This window comes from Calliopsis andreniformis, chromosome 7, assembly GCF_051401765.1.
Source record: "Calliopsis andreniformis isolate RMS-2024a chromosome 7, iyCalAndr_principal, whole genome shotgun sequence".
NCBI lineage: Eukaryota > Metazoa > Arthropoda > Insecta > Hymenoptera > Andrenidae > Calliopsis > Calliopsis andreniformis.
Window position 1 is genome coordinate 10,434,107 of NC_135068.1, and position 21,058 is coordinate 10,455,164.

The window sequence follows — 21,058 nt, forward strand, 5'->3', positions numbered from 1 at the left end:
CGTTGTATATCACATTACTTTTACTTTATAATTATCAAAGTGTACATTCACGTTCCAAATAATACGAAGAGTTACAGTGTACGTCTACGAATGGTTCGTAAATTTACAAAACGTTTTATACAGGTTATATTTGATTCTTAATTAATGGAGGTCTGCAGGAATTAACTATGCAAGGCTTTTTTACTTGACTATGAAACACAAATTTTTATAAACTACATGAACAGTTTATATCATTAATGGTCATTGAGTCATTGTAATTGTAGACGTCTTAACGAACTATTCTATGATTAGAAGGCCACTACATTGTTCAATAAAAAAAGTATATAGAACAGATGCGCGAGCAAATTAGTGCCTTTGAAGGATGTCTCGTAGATTTTTATTATGTCAGAAAATTGAACACTTCGTATCATTCTTCCTAAAATAATATGGAAATGTATTGCATTCACTGCCTGCAGACCCCACTTGCAATATTTTATTTCCTATAGAAATACCTCTGCTGTGAACTTTAACATAGTTATCATAACTATCTAAAGAAAAGTTCGTATTTTCTACATATACATATATATATATATAACGGTGTTTACAATTTTCGGTTGATGTTCGTATCCATTTTAACCCTATTTTTGTTCGTAATATTCTTAAAATTTACTTTCACTTTAACAGGTGAAGCGCCAAGAATTACTCAGTCCCCTAAAATTACAGACGTTCATTGACAATTCGAAACAAATGAGGCAACAAAACGTTCTGTTGCGCTAAATTTGATAAATTATAATAATACGTGGACACAGACACGTAATACTTCTAAACTATTATTGTACCGTGTTAATAAATAATCAGTGTCTGCGGAAAAAATGATACAATTGATCAAGATTTTGAATTTATCGTGCATCTCTGCTTGAACAGAAAATCACTTACGCTTGAAGACACGTGCACAATCGTTCCCTTTTCTTCTATGTCTAAAGTGATGTTTGAGCCTTTCAAGAGCCGAACTGATCAACTCAGAACTTGTCCTAAACTGAAAAATTTACTTGCATAATCGTATCTATTGTCATAGAATCTTAACATTAACATACTTCTGAAGCCACTTTGAAAAATTTTAAGCTCCGAGTCGAGAATTCCATGTCTTAGGAATGAAACTATCTCTTAAGTCTTAAATAGTTCAACTATAGCAGATGTCTTTGGCTGTTTACTTCAAACTAAATCTTAAAATACAATTAGAGTACTTGGATTTTCTAGAGCTGATCAGTTTGGAGTCTCAGTGGCTCGCTTAAATCTTCGACATGGTTTTCGAATAATTCTCCTTAAGAGTAACAAAAGTCTGTTTTAATATCAGTAAGAAAGAACGTAATACTACAAGAATTTACACATTTATAATTAGTTTTGGAGCGTTTAAAATCACATCCCCCGTCTAGGCGCGCTCGGAACTAGTAACTGTAGCGCGGTCATCGCGTCTGGGAATAGTGAATGATAATTTACAACTGGTACGTATGCAGCTGTGATCACTCGGCCAGCGAACCATCGGCCGTGTAACGAGTTTACAGCTGCAACCGCCGTCGCGATCGACGGGCATTTCACGTACACGTTACCCTGAGGAGAGGCTTGGTCCACGTACACGTGCAACACGCCACCGTGCTTGTTGCACTCTTCTATGACGTCGTCGCGAATCTCCTTCGCCCAGTTTGGATTGGTTTCACTGGAACAGAAGATATTTCTTTTAAAACATTTATTTACAGAGTGATCAGGTTATCTGGAAGCCTCTCCAAGTGTTGGCAACATTTATTGTAACTGCTATAGCATTGAAAGTGCTGCCAATACTCACTAGAAAGCTTCCAGATAAACTGATTATACTGTATTGTCGATAGACTGCGAATTTTTTGAATTTGGAGCAAAAGTATTCTACAAATTTTATAAAATATTGAGAGTTATATGCAATTGACCATTTTTACTAGGAAAGTTACTATTTAATTGCTTATTTTAGTGTTCAGTTATCAGTCTTCGCATACGTACATTGATATGTACGACATCGTTTTTCAAGATAACAAATTTTATATAGCATATACGTTCCCCCAAAGAAAGACAAAATCTAACGTTGGGTCTACAGATATGCATTTTAAGCGTGAAAGAAATTAAGGATGACTCACTTTTGTGGATCGAACATATTCGATAACATGAAACATTGTGTTGCTATAGGCGGAGCAGCTTGTGGAGGTGGCTGTGGCGTCGACATAACAGGAGCCATGTTCAGTGCGTTCGCAGCTGCTGGGGGAATTTCGAGACCTGTTCCTTCTGCTAGTTTGAACATTAACTGTAACCTAGAAATGATTTCAATGAAACATTAGTTACAGTTATAGCTTTGTGGATATTAAGAATGGTAAATAACACTATTTACCTTCCAGTAGCACCGAGATCAATACCACTTCGATCCAACTCATCTGTATCCAGCAGCGAAGGTCCTTGTATCAGATCTGTTCGCTCTGTAACATTACCAACTTTCATAGGTCTCCCAGCAAGCTCAAAACCATTCAGTTGCTCTAAAGCTTTTTTCGCATCATCAGCATTTCTGAACTGTAACACAGAAATAATAATTAAGTCACAGAAATCAAGTACTTGAAAGATTTTGAGGATTTCTTGTGTTACGTACTGTCAAGAATCCATAGCCTTTGCTTCGACCAGTCTCTGGATCCATAATTAACTGAATATTGTCAATCTTTCCAAAGGGTTCGAAGATACCACGGAGCATATCTTCTGTTATGTTAAAGTGAAGGGACCCAACATATAACCTCATGGGCCCTGTCTGTCCCTTAGGCATGAGATTTGGCATAGAGTTACCCATTCGATTCTTCTCAGCTTGAGTGTGTTGGACTACTATAGGAACACCGAGAAGCTTCTGCCCCGACAATCCAAGTGCCTAGAAAGAAATTCAAAATACTTTAGTAACTATTTGATACATCCTATGTTAACAACGTTGAACACTATTTGCAGGAACTTACCAGCGTAACACTTTCAGGGTCCTTGAATTCAACATAAGCTATACCCTTGAATCTCCTTGTTTTATTGCATGTAATTAGTCTGACGTCTTGAACTTTGCCCACGCTGGAAAAAAATTCCTCTAGGTCACGAGCTCGTATGCGCTGACTGAGTTGCATACAGAAAACTGTTCGGGCATCGCGTTCTTCTGGCGTCAACTCGTCGTTTCTACTGAAATTTGCATAGAAACGCAAAATTAGGCACCTGGTAATGCACAGAATGTCTCATTCAAGTTAAATTATAGTAGTTATTTCAAGATAAAATGATTAAATAGAGTCTACAAGATTTCAGGACAATTTTGTTGCATACTAACATCTCTGTTTCATCATTTATAATAGATGTTCAACTTAAGTGAGACACTCTGGATAACTAAGATTGAGGAGTTTAATGGGTTTAGAGATTCTGAATGCATTAGCTACTTTTATACTTACATTCCAAGGGGGCTAACACCTTTACCAAACGGTGGTCTAGCTCTGGGAAGTGTGATGGGTGTGAGAGATCGTTTTCTTCTTCTGTCTCTGTCCCGATCTCTGTCCCGCCGATCCCTGTCTCTGTCTCTGTCGCCGTCTCTATCACGATCTCGCCGATCTCTGGATCTTGACCTACGTCGACGATCACGATCGCGATCCCTGTCCCTGTCTCTGTCACGATCCCTGTCCCTGTCTCTGTCTCTGTCGCGATCACGACGATCTTTCTCCCTGCGATCTCGTGATCGGGAACGGGAGCGAGAACGATGTTTGCTCTTCCTAAAAAAGAAAGAAGAATATTTGGACTAAGAACACTTATCACTTCGTTCAATTAGTGACTCGTGATGTGCCGAGCTTATTTTATTGTAATGTAATCGATGAATTCTTTTAATTGTCTCGGAATCTGTTTGCATAGTTTGATACTGAGAAGGCACATCAGGAAGTACTGCTTTAAACCATTAGATGTCGGAAACTTTAGTGATTGTTTTTTAATATAAAATGGTACCTAGCATTGCTCTGTATGAAATCAATAAATTATGGGCAATCTTTAATAGAATATTTGAGAGTTTGAGAAACATTTCTAGGGAGATGCAATTACTTGATGTGTATCATGAAAAATAACGTTAGAGCAAGTGGAAAGGTTTACTCGATTCAATTCCTATTTCGTGTTCAAAATCTCCACTAACGATCATTTACACTATAACTCACATTTGTAACAGAATCTGTAGTTCAGATGTTCTTCCTAAACACTTACCATCTTCAGGTCTAACCTTTGGAATTATGAAAATAACCAGCATTTACACTAATTGTATGGGGTCTATAACAAAGAGAATATAACTTCAAATAGCTATATGCGTACGCGAAATGGCTAGTTTGATATTTTCAGGTGATCAAGTATAAACCTCAATTTTCAATGCTAAAGGTCTAGACAAAATAACTTTAATATTCACGGGCAATATTCATTCTATTAAATTGTAAATGAGTCACTGGAAATTACAGTTAGCTACTTCTAATTACTTGAAAAATAAATACAGCGTTATTGGATCTTTTTTTAGAAGAATGCATAACTTAATCAGAATAGAAAAAAATGCTTTTTCTTGACTCATTTACGTTAGAGATTCTTAGAACTCATTAATAAGTACAGTGATGGAGATGTTTAATTAGATTCTCAAGTTCTGCTTGGTATCCTTCAGTTACTTTGTGCTCTCAACCATTCAGAAACTATCACAAAGTAATTCAATGCATGTAATAGATAACAGAGAACAGAATTGTTTGTCTAGAAATAAGAATGGGATCAAGTTCAATATGGTGAATCAATTTCTATATTCAATCTCCAAACTTACTGATGAGGTACTTGATCCCGTCCTTATCTAGAAGCTTAACAAAAAGAATTAACATTGTTAAGTACAGGAAGGAGCACAAAATGTTAATCAAATGAATAAGAAAATGCAAAATGTACTCACCCAGATGATTTGCGGCTAGACCCATTCTCCTTTGAAGATTTGTCTTTGGTTGAGGAGTCCTGCTCCTACGAACAGCAAACAGTTGAATGCCATGCCAGCCAGTCGATGTGGCAGGGACGCGCGAACAAGGGGACAAAAAGCAAATCATAGATCGTTAGTAAATTTTGTAATGACAGATTGTGTACAAATTGTACAATTTAAAGTCTGACAGCAATTTCAGAAATAATACATATTGTTTCTGTAAAGTTCTGTCTTCTGTTAATCTTTGTAAACCACTGTAGACAACATCTCCTTTGAGTAGTATGTTATCGAAGTTTTATTTTGCAGCTGGACGGTGGTGCACTCTCGTGCTCTTTCTCTTTTCCAGGTAGATTACATTTGGTCTGAGGGGGCTGAGATGGGGGAGACAGAAAAGAAAGAGAGAGAGAGAAAGAGACGGGGCGAGCATAGTGTTGCGACGCCTCGCATACACCTGGCTCAAACTTACCAAATCGTTTTATCGGGTTTTAGGAAAGCATTGCAATCTTGGGTTGAGCATGCCTTGGTCTTAAACTACCAATGGCCAACCACACATCCTTTTTCTTCTGCAAAAGAGAGCCCTCATCAAAGACAGTACGTTTTTAATGTAACACGAGATGTGAACCCTAATTGCTAGCCTACAACCCCTGTTATACCGAACTATCTCATAATAGGAACAAAACGATCAACGATCATTCGCAGCTTCCAGTAGATATATCACAAGATGTCTTAGCTGTATAGAGAAAATGTTTCAGACAGTTAAGAATGAGCATGTATATGATACATGAAATGGTGATGATGGTGTTAAATGTATATACTGATAATGTTAGAATCAATCTGTCTTTCTCTTTCATCTAACTATTAATTTTTCAACAGTTTTCAAAACATTTTCTCATGTCAATTATATAAATATTAATCCTGCTTGCCAATTTACCATGCATTTTATTTATAAAGCGCTGTTTTTGAATTTGCAGTAGGACAGACAATATAGTTTATTAATGGGAAACTATAAAAATTTGAAAAAAAAAGGAACACCCCAAATATTTTGGTAGATACATCCTTAATCCTGATCAAACAACCAGGAATTGCCCAATGCATTTATATATCTTTGCATTAAATAGTAAGTTAATTACACATTGTATTCCTTGCAAGAAATTGTTAATACATCCAATTTCATTAAAACAGATGGTCAGTATTAATTAGTTCTATAATATTAGTTCAATAATTAGTTCTGACTTAGAAAATCCAATAATATAAACAATTCATTTCCAAAGTATTATTTTTGTTCCTATCTGAAAAGGAAATGGCTTTTCAAATCCTAGTTAAATAATGGCAAAAATATATAAAAATAACAAATAAAATACATTTCCCTGCTGACACAAAATTATCCCTCTAACTTATTTAATTTTACATAATTGCAGTAGTGTGCACTTATCTCAAAAAGAAGAAAACAAATGCATATAAAACTCCTGTGAAACAAACAAGTATTAAAGCCAATATGGGAGTACACAGGTTTTGAAAATTGAAGAAAATGCCTTTGTTATTCCACCTAACAAAAACTGCCCCAGAAGCTGCTGCTGTTCTTTCAAATGGCTCCAATGGCTAATCAAGTTCAGACTTAGTGGATTTCATGGAGACAAAAGGTGACACAGAAGTATGAAATCTGAGCTTCAACAATTTGTATATGGTAAGTGTAGCAATATCTCAAAATTATATACTAATTAATTCCAGATAAAGATATAAGTCTAGACAAAATTTACATAAATTATCGTGTACTATATTAGCATTTCATTATATCAGATTTTATGTTAATTACTAGTGGAAATTTCAATAACATTGCAAATGAAGAGAATGCAAGTATGAATTAATGTGAGTCAAGAAAATGTAGAACAAGGTTTACATAGTAATGTAAAATATTAATGAGGTATACGTGTATGTATAGAAACACAAAGGTTAAAGTTTCATACTTTGGATTCATCATTCCTGTCCATGATACACATTAAGTTTCTTTTTAACACTAGAACTATAAAAGCTACCAAAATATTAGGTACAATTATATTTTACAAACGTTATTCTTCTCTCAAGTAACACTCAATACAACTACAAGATACTTATAGTAATGTACATGAAGCTTTATAATTCTATTGTTAATCAGCCACTGGTTCTATTCAAAAGAACATCCAAAGTGGCGCTCTCCAAGGCTCAAAAATTAGGAGCACCGTGTTAAGTCTAAATGCATACCGCAGGATTAAACGTGGTAAATTTATTCTTCCATGCTGACGCTTATCATAAATACAAAATGAACAGCATGGCACATGGCAGAACAGCGCCTAACAGTCCCTTCTCATTCTCTATTCATATTTTATCTCTTTCCTCCTCCTACAATCGTAAAAGATGACAGTAGCTGTTCTATCTACCTCGTACAGATAAATAAACGTTACGATCTCTGAGAAAATAAGATTTAAAAAAAAAAAAACAAATAAGAATAAAATATGAAGAAAAAAGAATTAAGTAAAAATGATGTTAGTGATGACTTTTCTTAATACCTCGTATTTCAAGTGCATTCTAGGAACTCGCTGCCGAACATCCTACGAGCGCGAGGGTACATGTTACGTACCATCTATAAGTACAGAAAACGGAGGTATTGATCAATAGTCGGTATGAGAGACAAGGGCGTACTTTGTTCTACATGTATATACAGGAAGGAAAGGACGGACATTGCATATTTTTTTTCTCTCGAACGCAACCGATCGTGAACATACCCAGAACGGTACGCCCCTATAATTGGACTCTGCGTCGAGGCGAGGACTTTTACAGGGACAAAAAAAAGAGAGACGAGGATCTCGGAGGGAGCAAACCGAGACATTGCAAAAAAAAAAAGAAGAGTAGAAGAAAACGACTTAAAGCTTACCCCCTTCTTGTATGGCGCCTCCAGCATCGCCTCCACATCCAAATCCTCCGCCATTGTGCGAGTCGGAGAGTCTTCTGAAATACCACGCATTAGCACACGGTGAACCAGGGGGATTACGCTAGGCGAGAACGAATGAACTATGAGAGAATATTTATAACGTACAGACTAATGGACGTTCGTTATTACGATTCGAACGTCTATACTACTCAGAGCGTTAGATCGATAATGCACGCTCGTGCAAGAGAACACAATCCTAGACACGATGACCAAAAGAAAATGGAGAACCGGATGTCTGGGTGAATGGACGTAGCGCCATCGCGGAAGTCCACTTCTTGCGCTGCTTTGGGCTGATTCTTAAGTTAGCGATATAGCTCAAAATGTCCCTAGATTATCCCTAGCTTAGTGTCCTTGAGTATCCCTAAATTAGCGCGTCTATTGGCTAGTGATTTATTGAGTTCTAATCAGATTTTGTTATTACATAGTTTCTCGTTTCTGGAAAGGCCGACTATTAAGTGGGGAGCAAGTAAGGCACAGTTCTTCCTTTTTCTTCTATTGGCTAATGATTTACTGATTTCTAATCAGACTTTGTTACTAGATAGCTTCTGGGAAGGCTAATGATTAGTCGAGGATCAAAATAAAGAAGAATTCTTCTATCTTTTCCTAGTTTTGAGAAGAATTAGACTCCGAAAACCACAAAAAAGGTAAAAGGATGTTGAGTACCTCTTTACTTTAGGGACTTTCTCTAATCTAAAACGAATTAGTCCTAGACAAACTGATTAGAATTGAGAAGACGCCGTAATATTCTAGATCTCAGCGAGCTCTGCTGGACAGAGTCACAATTCCCTATTATTCTTCCAATATTCTCGACTTGTAAGGATATCAGTGTTCAATGTAACTCTGTCTGAAGCGTAAATGCATGACGTAATAGTCTAGCGCAGTTTGCGTAGTGGCCATTTTGTTTTCAATTGCAGAGCTCATCAAGGTATTTTATACAAAAATATTTTGTGTATTTATAAGATACTTAGGCGACATATAAGATTGATGAATCATTTAGGGGAATCTTGAAAGATCTTACTTACAAACTTTCGTGAATGCTAAGTCAAACACTAGTCGAGGATCGTATTTAATTTTGGGTAAGGGTTTTCTATCAAATTTCGTCCCCTTTTATCTCTCTCTATCTCTCTCTGCCTTCCAGTTGTCCCCTTTTTTTACTACTTGCCGAAACGTTCACTAAACGATCATCCATTAAAACTTGTCAGAGATCTTGACGTTGAAGATGAGCGTCATTAACTAGAAACGAAATTTTCTGTTTCCATTTATAATGGTTCTTCCTGATTTTTTTACCATGTTTCATGGGAAACGAAAATCATACGTGATACGTAATAACATCGTTATTTAATATGTATCACAGAATGTTTCCCTTGAACATGTTAAATGTATTTTTCTTTAATAATTTGAACCCACCAAATTCAAGCTTAAATCTTCCACAAATGGGTGTAAAAATTCCTCTTATTCAAAGCATCACACTGTTATCAGTTAATTCAATTGGTTACCATGAACAATTCAGTTCCTAATTTCATTGATAATTTAGTGTAATGCAAATGTGGAGTGTGGTAGAATTATATAACAATGTACAATTGCAGTTTGTAAAAGGATATAAATTCAGTTTACAGTCAAAGCTGGATTTTGGAAGTATAGATACTTATAGATGATACATATAGCTAACAGAGAGGGGATGCCAGGTGTGTCACTCAGATTTTTATGAAACTTTTTTCTCTAATAGCAGAGAATATTGAAACTAATCTTATTGGCTGTTCCATAGGTCGTTAAGTTTCAAGAAAAATGACAAAAAGATTTCAGAGTTCAGAGGCATAAAGAAAAAGTTCGATGAGAATCGGAATACACAGCTGACATCTCCTTGTAAACCAGTTCAATATGCAGAGAGTTCGGTAACTGGTAGTAGAATAAAAAAGGAGGAATCACTGCATGAAAAAATAAGTAAAAGATATAGAATAACATTTTTTTTATATGAGGTTTGGTTTTCAAGAAAATAAGCTTGAAATACTCTTTCATTGTGAGTGAATTTAATTATCTCTTAATTTAATGTATCTTGCTGTAAATTATTGTGTTTATAGAATATTCAAATATTGCAAACAAATTGCAGATATTGAATAACTAAAAGAAAAACTTAGCTTTTATTATGAATTCTTGATTACCTGATATAAAAAACACAAATATAAACCTAGACAATAAATTACAGTGAATTCATAGTCAAACAAATATCTTGAAAATCAAGCCTCACATGAAAGATTATTATTCTTTATTTTTCTCCCTTTTAGATTGTACCACCAGTTACCAAATACCTCATATATTAAAAAACTATAGAAATTAGTGAATCCTAGCTTCGATTGACTTCATTTCTCTCAATATCAATTGTCATAGATTTTGGTCTCTCGCTATAAATCCGCTTGTCTCTTGCAAACGCGTACATTTAAAACCAATCAGATGAAGGCGTGTTAAGAAGAACCGGACAGTGTACTTATAGAAGGCAGTTTCTATCCTTATAGGTGTCCATCTATCCATTCAGCCTGGAGAGAGAGGTACTCAAGCGCAACAATGGATTCAAAGCGGCACGAGCGCAGCTCCAAGTCGAATACAGACTCGCCACCCGCACCGCCTTCGCCTCCTATGTATAGCTCCACATACACAGCATACGATGGGTACAAAAACAGAATGTCGTCGCGCCGTTCGCCTTCACCGTCGGAGTATAGAAGCAGTAGAACCTCCAGAAACGATTCGCCACAGGACAGACGTAGGAGAAGACGCAGTGGTTCGAAATCACCTCCCAGTCGATCCCACAGACGGTCACGTTCGTCTGACAGAGACAAGGATCGGGACAGGGACAGAGATCGGTCGCGAAAGTACTCCAGGAGGGACAGATCGAGGTCTAGGTCGCGGGGAAGGTCACGTTCCAGGGACAGGCGACGTAGTCGCAGTCGTAATAGGAGCAGAGACAGGCACAGAGGCAGAGAAAGCCGTAGATACCATAGAGCACCTTCGTACGAGTCAGACACAGCTGAAGAGTGTGCTGAGACAGCTGTGCCACAACCAGTTGTTCCTCCACAGTCGAACGCTTTTAAAAACGACGGTAGCTTTATGGAAATGTTCAAAAAAATGCAGGAGCAAATGCAGCCTGCGCAAAAACCGACGACTTCTGTTTTGGAGGAGAAAAGTGTGGTCCCACCACCTCTGATGGTGGGCAAGAGGCGGGGAGGGAGGATCTTGAAAACTGGAATGGTTGCTAAACCAAAGACTGAACAGACTGTCGAACAGCCTAAGGACGCTTGGTCCCTCTACATGGCTGAAGTGAAAAAGTACAGAGAAGTATGCTGTCAGGAAGAAGATAACACTAGACCTCTGGTCAAATAGCTGGTCACGGTTTTCAGTACTCACTTTGTTACTTCAGTTTTGACTACAATCAATGTGCTTTCAAAAGATACTCTACTTTTTTAATTATGTTGTGATTACATTTAAGCGTAGCAGAGCAGATCATTCGATGAACTTCTCAAGCTTAACGTATTTCCAGTTTAGATAGATAAAAGCATTGAATTGTCTCGTTCTTGGTCGGACTCGCGAAAGTGTAAACAGGATACAGATCCTTTCTTTTTTTTTGTTTCAAATTGAGAACTTGCAATGTACAAATGTGTGTTAAACTGAAATTATGAATGCATAGTATGGAATTATTAAATACTTCGATTTAAAAAAGCGTTACTATAGTGAAAGAGATAACTACTTGTGATAGTGTTAAGTGGTGCAAGAGACAAACGGACTAGAGCGAGAGACACATAACGGAGTTTGCCTTTTGGGAGAAAGGGAGGGTGGCATATGTAGCGTGTTCAGTAAATATAATAAATTAAATAACTTATAACTTGTTAAGCAGCAAGCAGTATGGTTAAATACACGAAAATTGGATCTCCTGACTTACCCACAATTGACAGTGAACTTAAATCCCTCACAGCACCATACGACCCAAGGTTCCCAAATCAAAACCAAACAAGGTAAAAAAATATACAAATAAGCCAATTATTTGCCAAATTGATTAACTCCACAAAGCTCAAATATCCATATTTATTTTAAATATAAGAAGTTAAGCTTTGATCAAGTGGAGATGATCACTTTGACCTGTGAATAGCTCATATAGGACATAATATTTCTCTATGTTGTCATTTGTGAAATCATTTATTCCTTTGTTTTGAATACAGATACTGTTACAGTAGTTATGTGGACTTTCATCGTTGTAAAAATCGTCACAGTGAGGAGTATGAAGCTTGCAAATATTTCAAGAAAGTTTACAGCGCGATGTGTCCAAGCGCTTGGACAGAGAAGTGGGATGAGCAAGTCGAGAATGGAACATTTCCAGGGCGTATATAATTATGTCAAAGACATTATCTTAAACTCGCGTCTTTAGTGATACTGTTTATGTGAAAACAGGACTTTGTGGTTTCACTTTCCTGTTTGTAAAATAATTAATATTAAATAAATTAAGAATAATCTAATCTTCATTCATCTCCCTCTCTCAAAGTCATAATATGAATAATTCTATGTTAAGTTTATACATAGCAGTTATTCCATTTAATCTTATCTTGACCTTCAATAATCATTCAAATCTTTTTTGTAGGATTGTCATCGCATGATTAACTTTATTTTTAAATATGATCCAAGATTTGAAAGATAGACAAGCTTACAATTGAAGAAGCTATAATTATTAAAAACCACCATGAGCTTTATAATACTTAATCTAGTTGTTTTTAAATTACTAGGGATAAATTTTCCTCAGCCTAACTAGTGCTGCCATCTATGCTAGTAACTTATTTTATTTTATGTATAATAATAATTTATTTGCATTAGAAATTAGAAAATTACCTCAAAACAATTTTCTCTGTTTTTGTGTTGAATTATTAAATTATTGTAATAATACTTTACTCGTTATTTAAATGAAAAAAAGTCTATTATTATTCAGATACTGATAAAAATTATCTTGAGATCGTAGCCCTCTAGTTCTAAGTAGGGAACATGCTTTCACACGAAAAGAGTCAAATTTCAAATTTTTGTTTACGAAGCTTTCTCTGTTCCTGTAGTAGCGATTTGTTGAACTTGCCAATGTCAACGAGAGCACGTGTTGAAAGGTACAGAAACATAACGTAGATTTATGTTCTTCGGGGTACTTATTCGCGGATAAAGAATAAATTCAGATATTAAAAACATCAATTATATGTTCCAGATAGAAATTACCTTTTTCTAAGATGGAAAATTGGCGAAATTCCTCAAACTTTGGGAGCTACAATAGAGGTCCAAGACAGAATGATAGAAATCGAAGGAACAATTATTCTAATAGAGGACAGAATGAGAGCTACAATGATAATTCAGAGAAAATAGTTCTGCATATCGATTCAGGCAAAGTGGGGAAACTAATTGGCAAGGGTGGCTCTACCATCAGAGAACTACAAGAAAAATCCAGCACAAGAATTAATGTAACGTAGTATTAATAATTTAACTTAATAGAGTATAATTTTTTATGATATTTCCATTTAAAATTGTTTTGCTATAGGTCGACAGAACATCAGCAGGTGATACTACTGCTGTAATCATAAGTGGCTCGGCAGAAGCTCAAGAACAAGTTAAACAGATGATAGAGGAGTTGGTACAGGATTCACATTATATGCCACCGAAACCAGTAGAGCAGATTAGAAGGGAAGATGAACCAGAGGTTGATTTTAATGCATTTGATTGGTCACAAGCCAGCAAGCAGTGTGTAAGCATATAGAAACTGAAAATCATTTTTTTAGAGTTCAGTATTTAGTATAAGGCCTCCAAAATTGTCCACTATTTTAAATAAATCTGACAATTGTTTTTTAAACTCTGTTACACATTAGGATGATTTTCGCACTGAGAAATGGTCGAAAGCTGCTCCCATTGTGAAGAACTTTTACAAAGAACACCCATCAGTCGCTAACATGACAAAGGAACAGGTTGCTAATATCAGGAAAATGAATAACAATATAGAAGTCAAATATATGTTTGATGAAAAAGAGGAACACACAGAAGAGTTTCATATTCCTAATCCTATTGAGACATTTGAACAAGCTTTTGAAGTAAGTGAAAAAAATGTAATATAAAACAAAACAGGACATGTAACTTCAATAAACACTTATGAATTATCAATTAGGGTTACCCTGAGATACTTGAAGAAATAAGGAAGCAAGGATTCATAAAACCAAGTCCTATACAGTGTCAAGCATGGCCTGTTCTTCTTAGCGGAAAAGATCTCATTGGAATCGCGCAGACAGGGACAGGTAGATTGTAAAATTTTTAACATTATCACAAACCAATTCTCCACATGAGTACAATTTTTTCGTCATTGCTATGTGTTAGGAAAAACTCTAGCATTTTTGCTGCCTGCACTGATTCACATTGAGGGTCAAGTAACTCCTAGATCAGAAAGAAATGGTCCCAATGTTCTTGTCATGGCTCCAACTAGGGAGCTGGCATTGCAGATAGAAAAAGAAGTGAATAAATATTCCTACCATGGAATAAAAGCGTGAGTAGTGTTATCAGTTTAACTTTTTTGTTATTTAATATATATCTACTGAAAAAAAATATATTCTATTAAAGAGTATGCGTGTATGGAGGTGGGAGTCGCAAAGAACAAGTGAACCTCGTACTCAAAGGCCTGGAAATAGTTATAGCGACTCCTGGAAGACTTAACGATCTCGTCGAAGCAAATATTTTAAACGTGTCTTCAGTCACATATCTCGTGCTAGACGAAGCTGACAGAATGCTTGACATGGGTTTCGAACCACAAATTAGGAAGACTTTGTTAGATGTAAGACCAGACAGACAGACAGTAATGACAAGGTACAATAAAACACATTTTTTTTAATGGATATTAAAACAATGTCTCTCAAAATTACAATAACTATATTATTGGTTTAGTGCTACTTGGCCTCAAGGTGTTAGACGTTTGGCTCAGTCGTATATGAAAAATCCAATTCAAATATTTGTTGGATCTCTTGATTTGGCTACTGTGCACACAGTAGTGCAAAAAATTTACATAATTGACGAAGAGGAAAAATTGAGTATGGTTAATATCGCAAAAAGTATTTTTCAATAATTATCAAAATTCTTTTCAAATTAAATCACTGCTAAAAGACAATTTTCTCAAAGAGAAAGTTTCCAAAGAAACAAAAAATTAAGGTCTAAAATAGTTCAGAGTCGCTAAAAACCGAGTTGATGCGACTTTCAAACGCAAAAAAAGAATACAATCGCATCTGCATTAAGTAATGTTATTCCAACAGATGTACGACTTCTTCCGTCAAATGGGGCCCAAGGATAAAGTGATAGTATTCTTTGGAAAAAAGTCCAAAGTGGACGACGTGGCAAGTGATTTAGCTTTGCAAGGTGTAAATTGCCAAAGCATTCACGGAGGCAGAGAACAAGTTGACAGAGAACAGGCACTGGAAGATTTGAAAACTGGAGAGGTTCAAATACTACTTGCAACAGATGTTGCCAGCCGAGGAATCGATATTGAAGACATCACGTACGTTCAGTTTTATATTTCAGATTTTATTTATGCACTTTTCAGGAGAATTACAAAAAAATACAAGGTTTCGAGTCCTCTTTTTAGGGTTTTGAGGGGCTTCGAGGTTCCAAAGTCTCGAGAAATCTATTCTTAATAATTTTATATAGTTTTACAAAGGAAGTTTTTTTAGGCACGTGTTGAATTTCGATTTCCCAAGAGACATAGAAGAGTATGTTCATCGAGTTGGTCGTACTGGTCGCGCTGGGCGCACTGGAGAGAGCATAACGTTCATGACGAGAAGAGATTGGTCTCTTGCCAAAGAACTGATTAATATTTTAGAGGAAGCCAATCAAGTGAGTCACTGCTTAGACTAAAAAGAATTTTCTTTCTATAAAAATTTCATAAAAAAATGTTAATTATTTAAGCCATAAAAACCAGCGTGAGAGAGGTGTCAAAAAATTTGTTATCATTTATGAAATCTCAGACATTAAAAAGAGAAAAACCTTTTGACCTTTTCTTCAAATCTATCACACTAATTTTCTCTCAAACTTTTTTTTCCAGGAAATTCCTACAGAGTTATATCAGATGGCTGATAGATACGGTGCATGGAAAGAGAAACGAGCACAGGAGAAACAGTATGAACGACTAGACAGGGGTGATTTCTCGAATAGAAGGGGCAGGAGATGGTAATTAATTAAAAGTATACTACCATCGATTAGTTCCTCCGTGTACCTCGTATTATATTATTCACAGTCTTAATTTCCTCCATTAGAAAGTATTACAAAAATATTGTATTCGTATTTTTTTACATTAAGAGGCTTTGCGTTTATACATATGTGAGTCGAATGTTGTGTACAATAATGGAAAAACATTAAACACGTTGAATGTGCGTTACATTTGTTTTTAATGAACTGTGAACAATCGTATGTATCTTCATTCCAGTATTAATTATGCAAAAATTCATTCCTTAAAATTAAAATTGTACAGTTCAAAACAAAACTTAAAGACATTTAAGAAACTGATTCTATTGTTATCGCAAATAAAGCAGTAACATTATTATTTAAAAGTAACAGTTTTAAATAACGTCTGTAACTATTGAAACATGGATGAACAAAAAATGTAAAAAAATAATGACTTTAAAGCGATGAGTTGCATTTTTAATGAAGCTGAGATAGCAGGCTGCCTGAATAATGAACAATTTCGTAAAACAGAACAAATAAATAAGTCTAACAATCAATAATTATAAAACGTTCTAGTTTAATAAATAGCATTCTGATATTATTTTTACAAGAAAATAATGAATGCTATTACTATTATACAATTTTGATTCTTTATTAAACAGGCCAAAATTTTAACTGTAGACTTTAAAATTTCGAGTCTTTGTGTATTTCTCCGCGAACACTTTTCCGCTTACTGTTGGAATCGAAAACGCAATATCATCCATTGACATTATATAGCCATAATAAAATTGAGATCTGAAATGATTGAAAAAAATTATAATAAATATAAGAAAATAGTTGCTACACATTTCGTAGCAATAAATATTTACCTCAGTATGTCAACTAGTTTGGTAGCTATCCCTTGACGACGATGGTTCATGTCAGTCCACACAACATTAATTCCACATTTTGCTGGAGTACTTTCAGCTGTGCAACAATTTAATTCTAACAATTCGGGAATCATGCGATAAGCTGTAGTTATATGTTCTGCAACTAGAACTCCTATAATAGTTTTATCCCTTATGTACAAATACACCTAGAAATAAATAATATTAGAACAATCATATGCATGGAAAAAGTAAAACAAGATACGAATAAAACAGGTGAAACCTTTTTATTTTCATATTCTGAAGTACTAGTGTCAGCCAGTCCTAAATCCCTGTCCACGTATGCCAAAACCTCTGTTACTTTGTTCCAATACTGCTTAGGATCATCTGGCTCTACCAAAATTATTCGACTTGATGTGATGGGATCTTCCATGATTACACGTTCTGTTTTCCAGCCCTGTAATTTCCAATTATGAAAAGACCAGTACATTAATTATACTTTTTGTGGATTAATTAATTACGTACAAAGAATTTTAAACTTTTTCTGTGATTATGATAATTCAGGTGAGCGTTTTCGTCCTCTGGGTCTCCTATTTGGTATACGATACCACATTCTGTGCACTGTGTCGCTCCAAAATTCTTTTGCCCTGCATCTAGTTGACACTGATTCTCATCACCATTTCGTTTCACAGATAACTGCCAATTTGTACTCTCTTTTTTGCCTTGCATTGGCTTTTTACTAACATCGCTGAAACAGGAAGTAGATTAAATTTGTACTCTTTATGCACTTTACAGCAAAATTAAGGGATCACTAATTTCGGTAAAAATTGTCTGTCTTTAAGTTCCTGTAACTTTGTGAAAAAAAAATCATGCAGCTGTGAGCCTAGGCTCATTTTAAAGAGCAAGGCTGTGAAAGTAGAGTACCATGGGTACAGTGGCTGTACCATTTTTTTTTACAGAGTTACAGCACCCCAAATATCGACAATTTTTCGGCCCAAGATTAGCTATCCTTTATTTATTCTTAAATGAATAAACAGAACTTACTCAACTGGTTTATCAGCAGAATACCCTTTACTAAATATTGGATAATACTTCGGCTTATCTTCTTTGACAGTGTTCTCATTGTCATCTAAAGAAATATTCTTAAAAATCAATGATGTGCTAATATCTGTGATGTTCATATCATCCATTTCATTCACTGGCAACATAGTAACATCTTCCAGCGCAGTAGGCGCCAGTGGAGGAATGTCATTAATATTTTTGTTAGTCAATACCTCCATTATATCATAGTCATCATCTGCCCAATCATCTTCCAAAACCTTCAATATGTTAGCAACATTGTTCTGTTCTATTGTAGCTTCCATTTCAGGCTCATCCACAGTCAAATCAGTAGTGTCGAAAGAAATGTCCACTGGCTTAGCTTGTTTGTAATGTTGTTTCTTACGAGCATGCTCATTGCTCAATGTAAGCTCGCCATTCTCTGCAACTTTCAGTTTAACATTCTTACTGATGGTTACTGTGCCTGAAGCGTTTCTCTTCAATGCTCTTTTAAGTTTAAAGAAACGCTTGGTAAGGTCGAATTCTGGGGAAGGAGATCTCTCTATTTCTGGAGAAGTTTGCTCCATCTGTACATTATTCCTCGAATGAGCTTTCGGTTTTGGTTTCTTAATTCCATGAGACACTCCAGCATTTATTCCTCTCAGTGAATTTCTTCTTATGTGCCTTCTGCTGTGGATTGTGTACCCTGCCAAGCTTTTTCTTTCGTGCTTCTGTTCTGGTAGTTCATAAAAAAATCTATAGTTCTTCTTCTTCTCATCAGAATTGCTATAAAAACTCTTAGTGCTTAACGTGAAGTTTTTCAAGTTTGTTTCCTGGATTTTGTCTTGAAACAAAGCTGCTCTGGCTTTAGGAACCGAACAGTTTTCGTTTGTTTTCATTAATTTGGCAGTGTTCTCTAGTTCTTCGAGCGCGTGTCGTTTTAATGCACTCTCTTTCCTCTCAGGAGAATCTGGGATTGCTTCGAACGTACCGAACGACTTTCTTCTATGTAATTTTGGTAAAATAGCCAGCTTGTTTTCTGAAGTCAATGGTGTAGTCAATTTCTGCTCAAGGTTTTTACTTCTTTTCGGAGTTTCTGTGCCATTATTCTGTAATTCTTTGCCGAACTGTCTTTCAGGCGTTCTCTGCATTATTTCATCTGTGGATACACACATTTGTGACTTCTCTGGTGTGTAAAGACAAGAATTTCTTAAAGGAGTACTTCTAGAAGATTTGGATGACCCTGACAATGTATTCTGTTGCTCTGAAAGTCTGTTATCTTGAGATGATTTCTTTAATACGCTATTGCAAAGAACATAGTCATTTACATTCTTCCTGCGTACACTCTGTGACATCTGCTTCCAAGATAAATGTATATTGAACAGCGAAGATGTTTTTGGAGTTGTGCAAGGTGAACTTATTGAATTTCTTGGGGAGCTGTCTTGGCTACTTGGACTCTGATCGGTCAATGCTAGAGGAGACATGTGACCCAAGTCTGACTCCTCTTCAGACAAACTGTCGCTTATTTTTATATTCTTGTAAACTCTGCGGGACTTCTTTCTACTTGAACTTCCTCCAGAACCAAATAAGCATTTCTGGACTTTAGGGGTTTGTAAAAAATCCCCTTGCATCGTATCCACAGACATGTTTCTCGTTACAAATATTCTGGAAATTAATATAAAATTAAATGGAGAATACATTGGAATTGTAAGAAATAGTTAAAGAAGATTACAGTTCCAGTCTGTATTAGCCTTAAAAACGTAATCATTCATAATTTATGATAAAATTCCACAATAAAATTTTGTAAAGTGGAGCACATTGCGTAAGTATTAATCTGTACAAATATTTTTAATATATTTAGACTCTATTTAAGTCATAAGGTAAATAAAAAAGTATTCACGTGTTATTGTACAACGCAATGGTGCATGTTGTCATTGAACAAAATATATTTGAATGAAAAATAGTATATTCAGAAGCTTCAGTAAATTATTATGAATGAAAAAGAGTGTAGGAAGACTTTTGGAAGATAATGAACGAAAAAACTAACCTAAAGTAATATTAAAAAAGCAAATCATGCAAATCGGTAGGTACGAAAATATTTTCCCAGTAGTTCGTTGCTTTCAATTTTTCAAATCTTTCGAAACGTGTTTTCTACGCTTCCATTCTCGTGTCGAATCGATGATCACAGACACGATAGAGGTAAATAATGTATGATGCAATTAAAGAAGAAGTAAACAAAATCGCATAACAACCACGAGAGAATCCAGAAACCGTCGAAAAACTTTCCATCCACTTGCTCTGTTTTCGCGCTTTAAATTTGGCCACGAGGAACGTAACAGATGATTTCAAACCCTGCGTGAAGGAGCTATAACCTATAACCACCTAGCGGCGGTGGCTTGAATAAAGAAAAGGAGAAGGGAGAGAAAACATTATTTATTCCTTAATTTATTCATTTATTATTCGTTCGAGGATCATCAATGCTGAGAGTAACATTGATTTAACACTTATCTGATGAGCGAGTGTTACAACATAATGGCGTAGAATTGCTAGTCAACTATTACTAGCAAAAGTTATTACAGTAATTCATAAATAGAGAATTCACGACTTCTCAAATCATTATTATATATGTACATATAAATAAATAACAGATTTTTACGTAAAAAATATTAAAAATAAAGTAGTATAAAGGCAATGAAGTGTGATCTCATTGTATCAATTAAGAGATATCACCAGGTATTTGGAATATTGCTAGAAAGAGAGAAAGAATATGTACTGTAGGATAAGGAATAAGGATAGATAGCTGCCACTAACTTTGATTTCTATTATCCTGTTGATTTATACATTTGTAATAGGAACATAGAATGATGTTAGAAGTCTCTGAGTAACGCCAGAGAGAGAAAGGAATAACTGTGTAACGAAGAAAGAATATCTGCCACTAACTTTGATTTCTATTACCCTGCTACTTCGAAGATTCTTAATAGGAACATAGTATGATAGTAGAGGTCACTG

At 35.5% G+C, this 21,058-nt stretch overlaps 4 protein-coding genes and 1 long non-coding RNA gene across 8 annotated transcripts; 3 read left to right on the plus strand and 2 right to left on the minus strand.

Moving 5' to 3' along the window:
- Positions 1-936: 936 nt before the first annotated feature.
- On the minus strand, positions 937-8,191 carry Caper (RNA-binding protein 39-like protein Caper). Of its 2 annotated transcripts, XM_076381973.1 has the most exons (9): positions 8,049-8,191; positions 7,887-7,960; positions 4,958-5,022; positions 3,459-3,773; positions 2,991-3,198; positions 2,642-2,908; positions 2,390-2,565; positions 2,142-2,312; positions 937-1,693 (listed from the first exon to the last, which is right to left on the minus strand). In XM_076381973.1, the coding sequence occupies exons 2-9, from the start codon at positions 7,938-7,940 to the stop codon at positions 1,396-1,398; spliced, it is 1,554 nt and encodes a 517-aa protein (XP_076238088.1). In that variant the 5' UTR covers positions 7,941-7,960; positions 8,049-8,191; the 3' UTR covers positions 937-1,395. The 2 variants fall into 2 exon arrangements, with proteins under 2 accessions (XP_076238088.1, XP_076238086.1); XM_076381971.1 differs by having other exon boundaries at positions 7,887-8,158.
- Positions 8,192-8,719: 528 nt separating this feature from the next.
- On the plus strand, positions 8,720-12,448 carry Cox6b (Cytochrome c oxidase subunit 6B). 3 transcript variants are annotated; one of them, XM_076382253.1, is made up of 4 exons: positions 8,817-8,868; positions 8,941-9,019; positions 11,827-11,944; positions 12,149-12,448. In XM_076382253.1, exons 3-4 carry the CDS (start codon positions 11,835-11,837, stop codon positions 12,315-12,317), a joined length of 279 nt encoding a protein of 92 aa, XP_076238368.1. In that variant the 5' UTR covers positions 8,817-8,868; positions 8,941-9,019; positions 11,827-11,834; the 3' UTR covers positions 12,318-12,448. The 3 variants fall into 3 exon arrangements, with proteins under 3 accessions (XP_076238367.1, XP_076238368.1, XP_076238369.1); XM_076382252.1 differs by lacking the exon at positions 8,941-9,019 and having other exon boundaries at positions 8,720-8,868; XM_076382254.1 differs by lacking the exon at positions 8,941-9,019 and having other exon boundaries at positions 8,846-8,868; positions 11,824-11,944.
- Positions 9,026-9,831, plus strand: LOC143181707 (uncharacterized). The gene is made up of 2 exons (XR_013002326.1): positions 9,026-9,628; positions 9,709-9,831. It is a non-coding gene; the product is annotated as an uncharacterized LOC143181707 (long non-coding RNA).
- Positions 12,449-12,995: 547 nt separating the features above from the next.
- Positions 12,996-16,793, plus strand: LOC143181471 (putative ATP-dependent RNA helicase DDX43). Its single transcript, XM_076381862.1, has 11 exons — positions 12,996-13,072; positions 13,168-13,417; positions 13,495-13,698; positions 13,820-14,038; positions 14,113-14,239; positions 14,319-14,484; positions 14,559-14,801; positions 14,880-15,027; positions 15,242-15,483; positions 15,656-15,818; positions 16,027-16,793. Exons 2-11 carry the CDS (start codon positions 13,190-13,192, stop codon positions 16,153-16,155), a joined length of 1,869 nt encoding a protein of 622 aa, XP_076237977.1. The 5' UTR covers positions 12,996-13,072; positions 13,168-13,189; the 3' UTR covers positions 16,156-16,793.
- Positions 16,794-16,809: 16 nt separating this feature from the next.
- Eco (Establishment of cohesion) lies at positions 16,810-19,695 on the minus strand. Its single transcript, XM_076381798.1, has 5 exons — positions 18,056-19,695; positions 17,537-17,759; positions 17,295-17,468; positions 17,015-17,220; positions 16,810-16,940 (listed from the first exon to the last, which is right to left on the minus strand). Exons 1-5 carry the CDS (start codon positions 19,693-19,695, stop codon positions 16,817-16,819), a joined length of 2,367 nt encoding a protein of 788 aa, XP_076237913.1. The 3' UTR covers positions 16,810-16,816.
- Between the last annotated feature and the right edge of the window lie 1,363 nt (positions 19,696-21,058).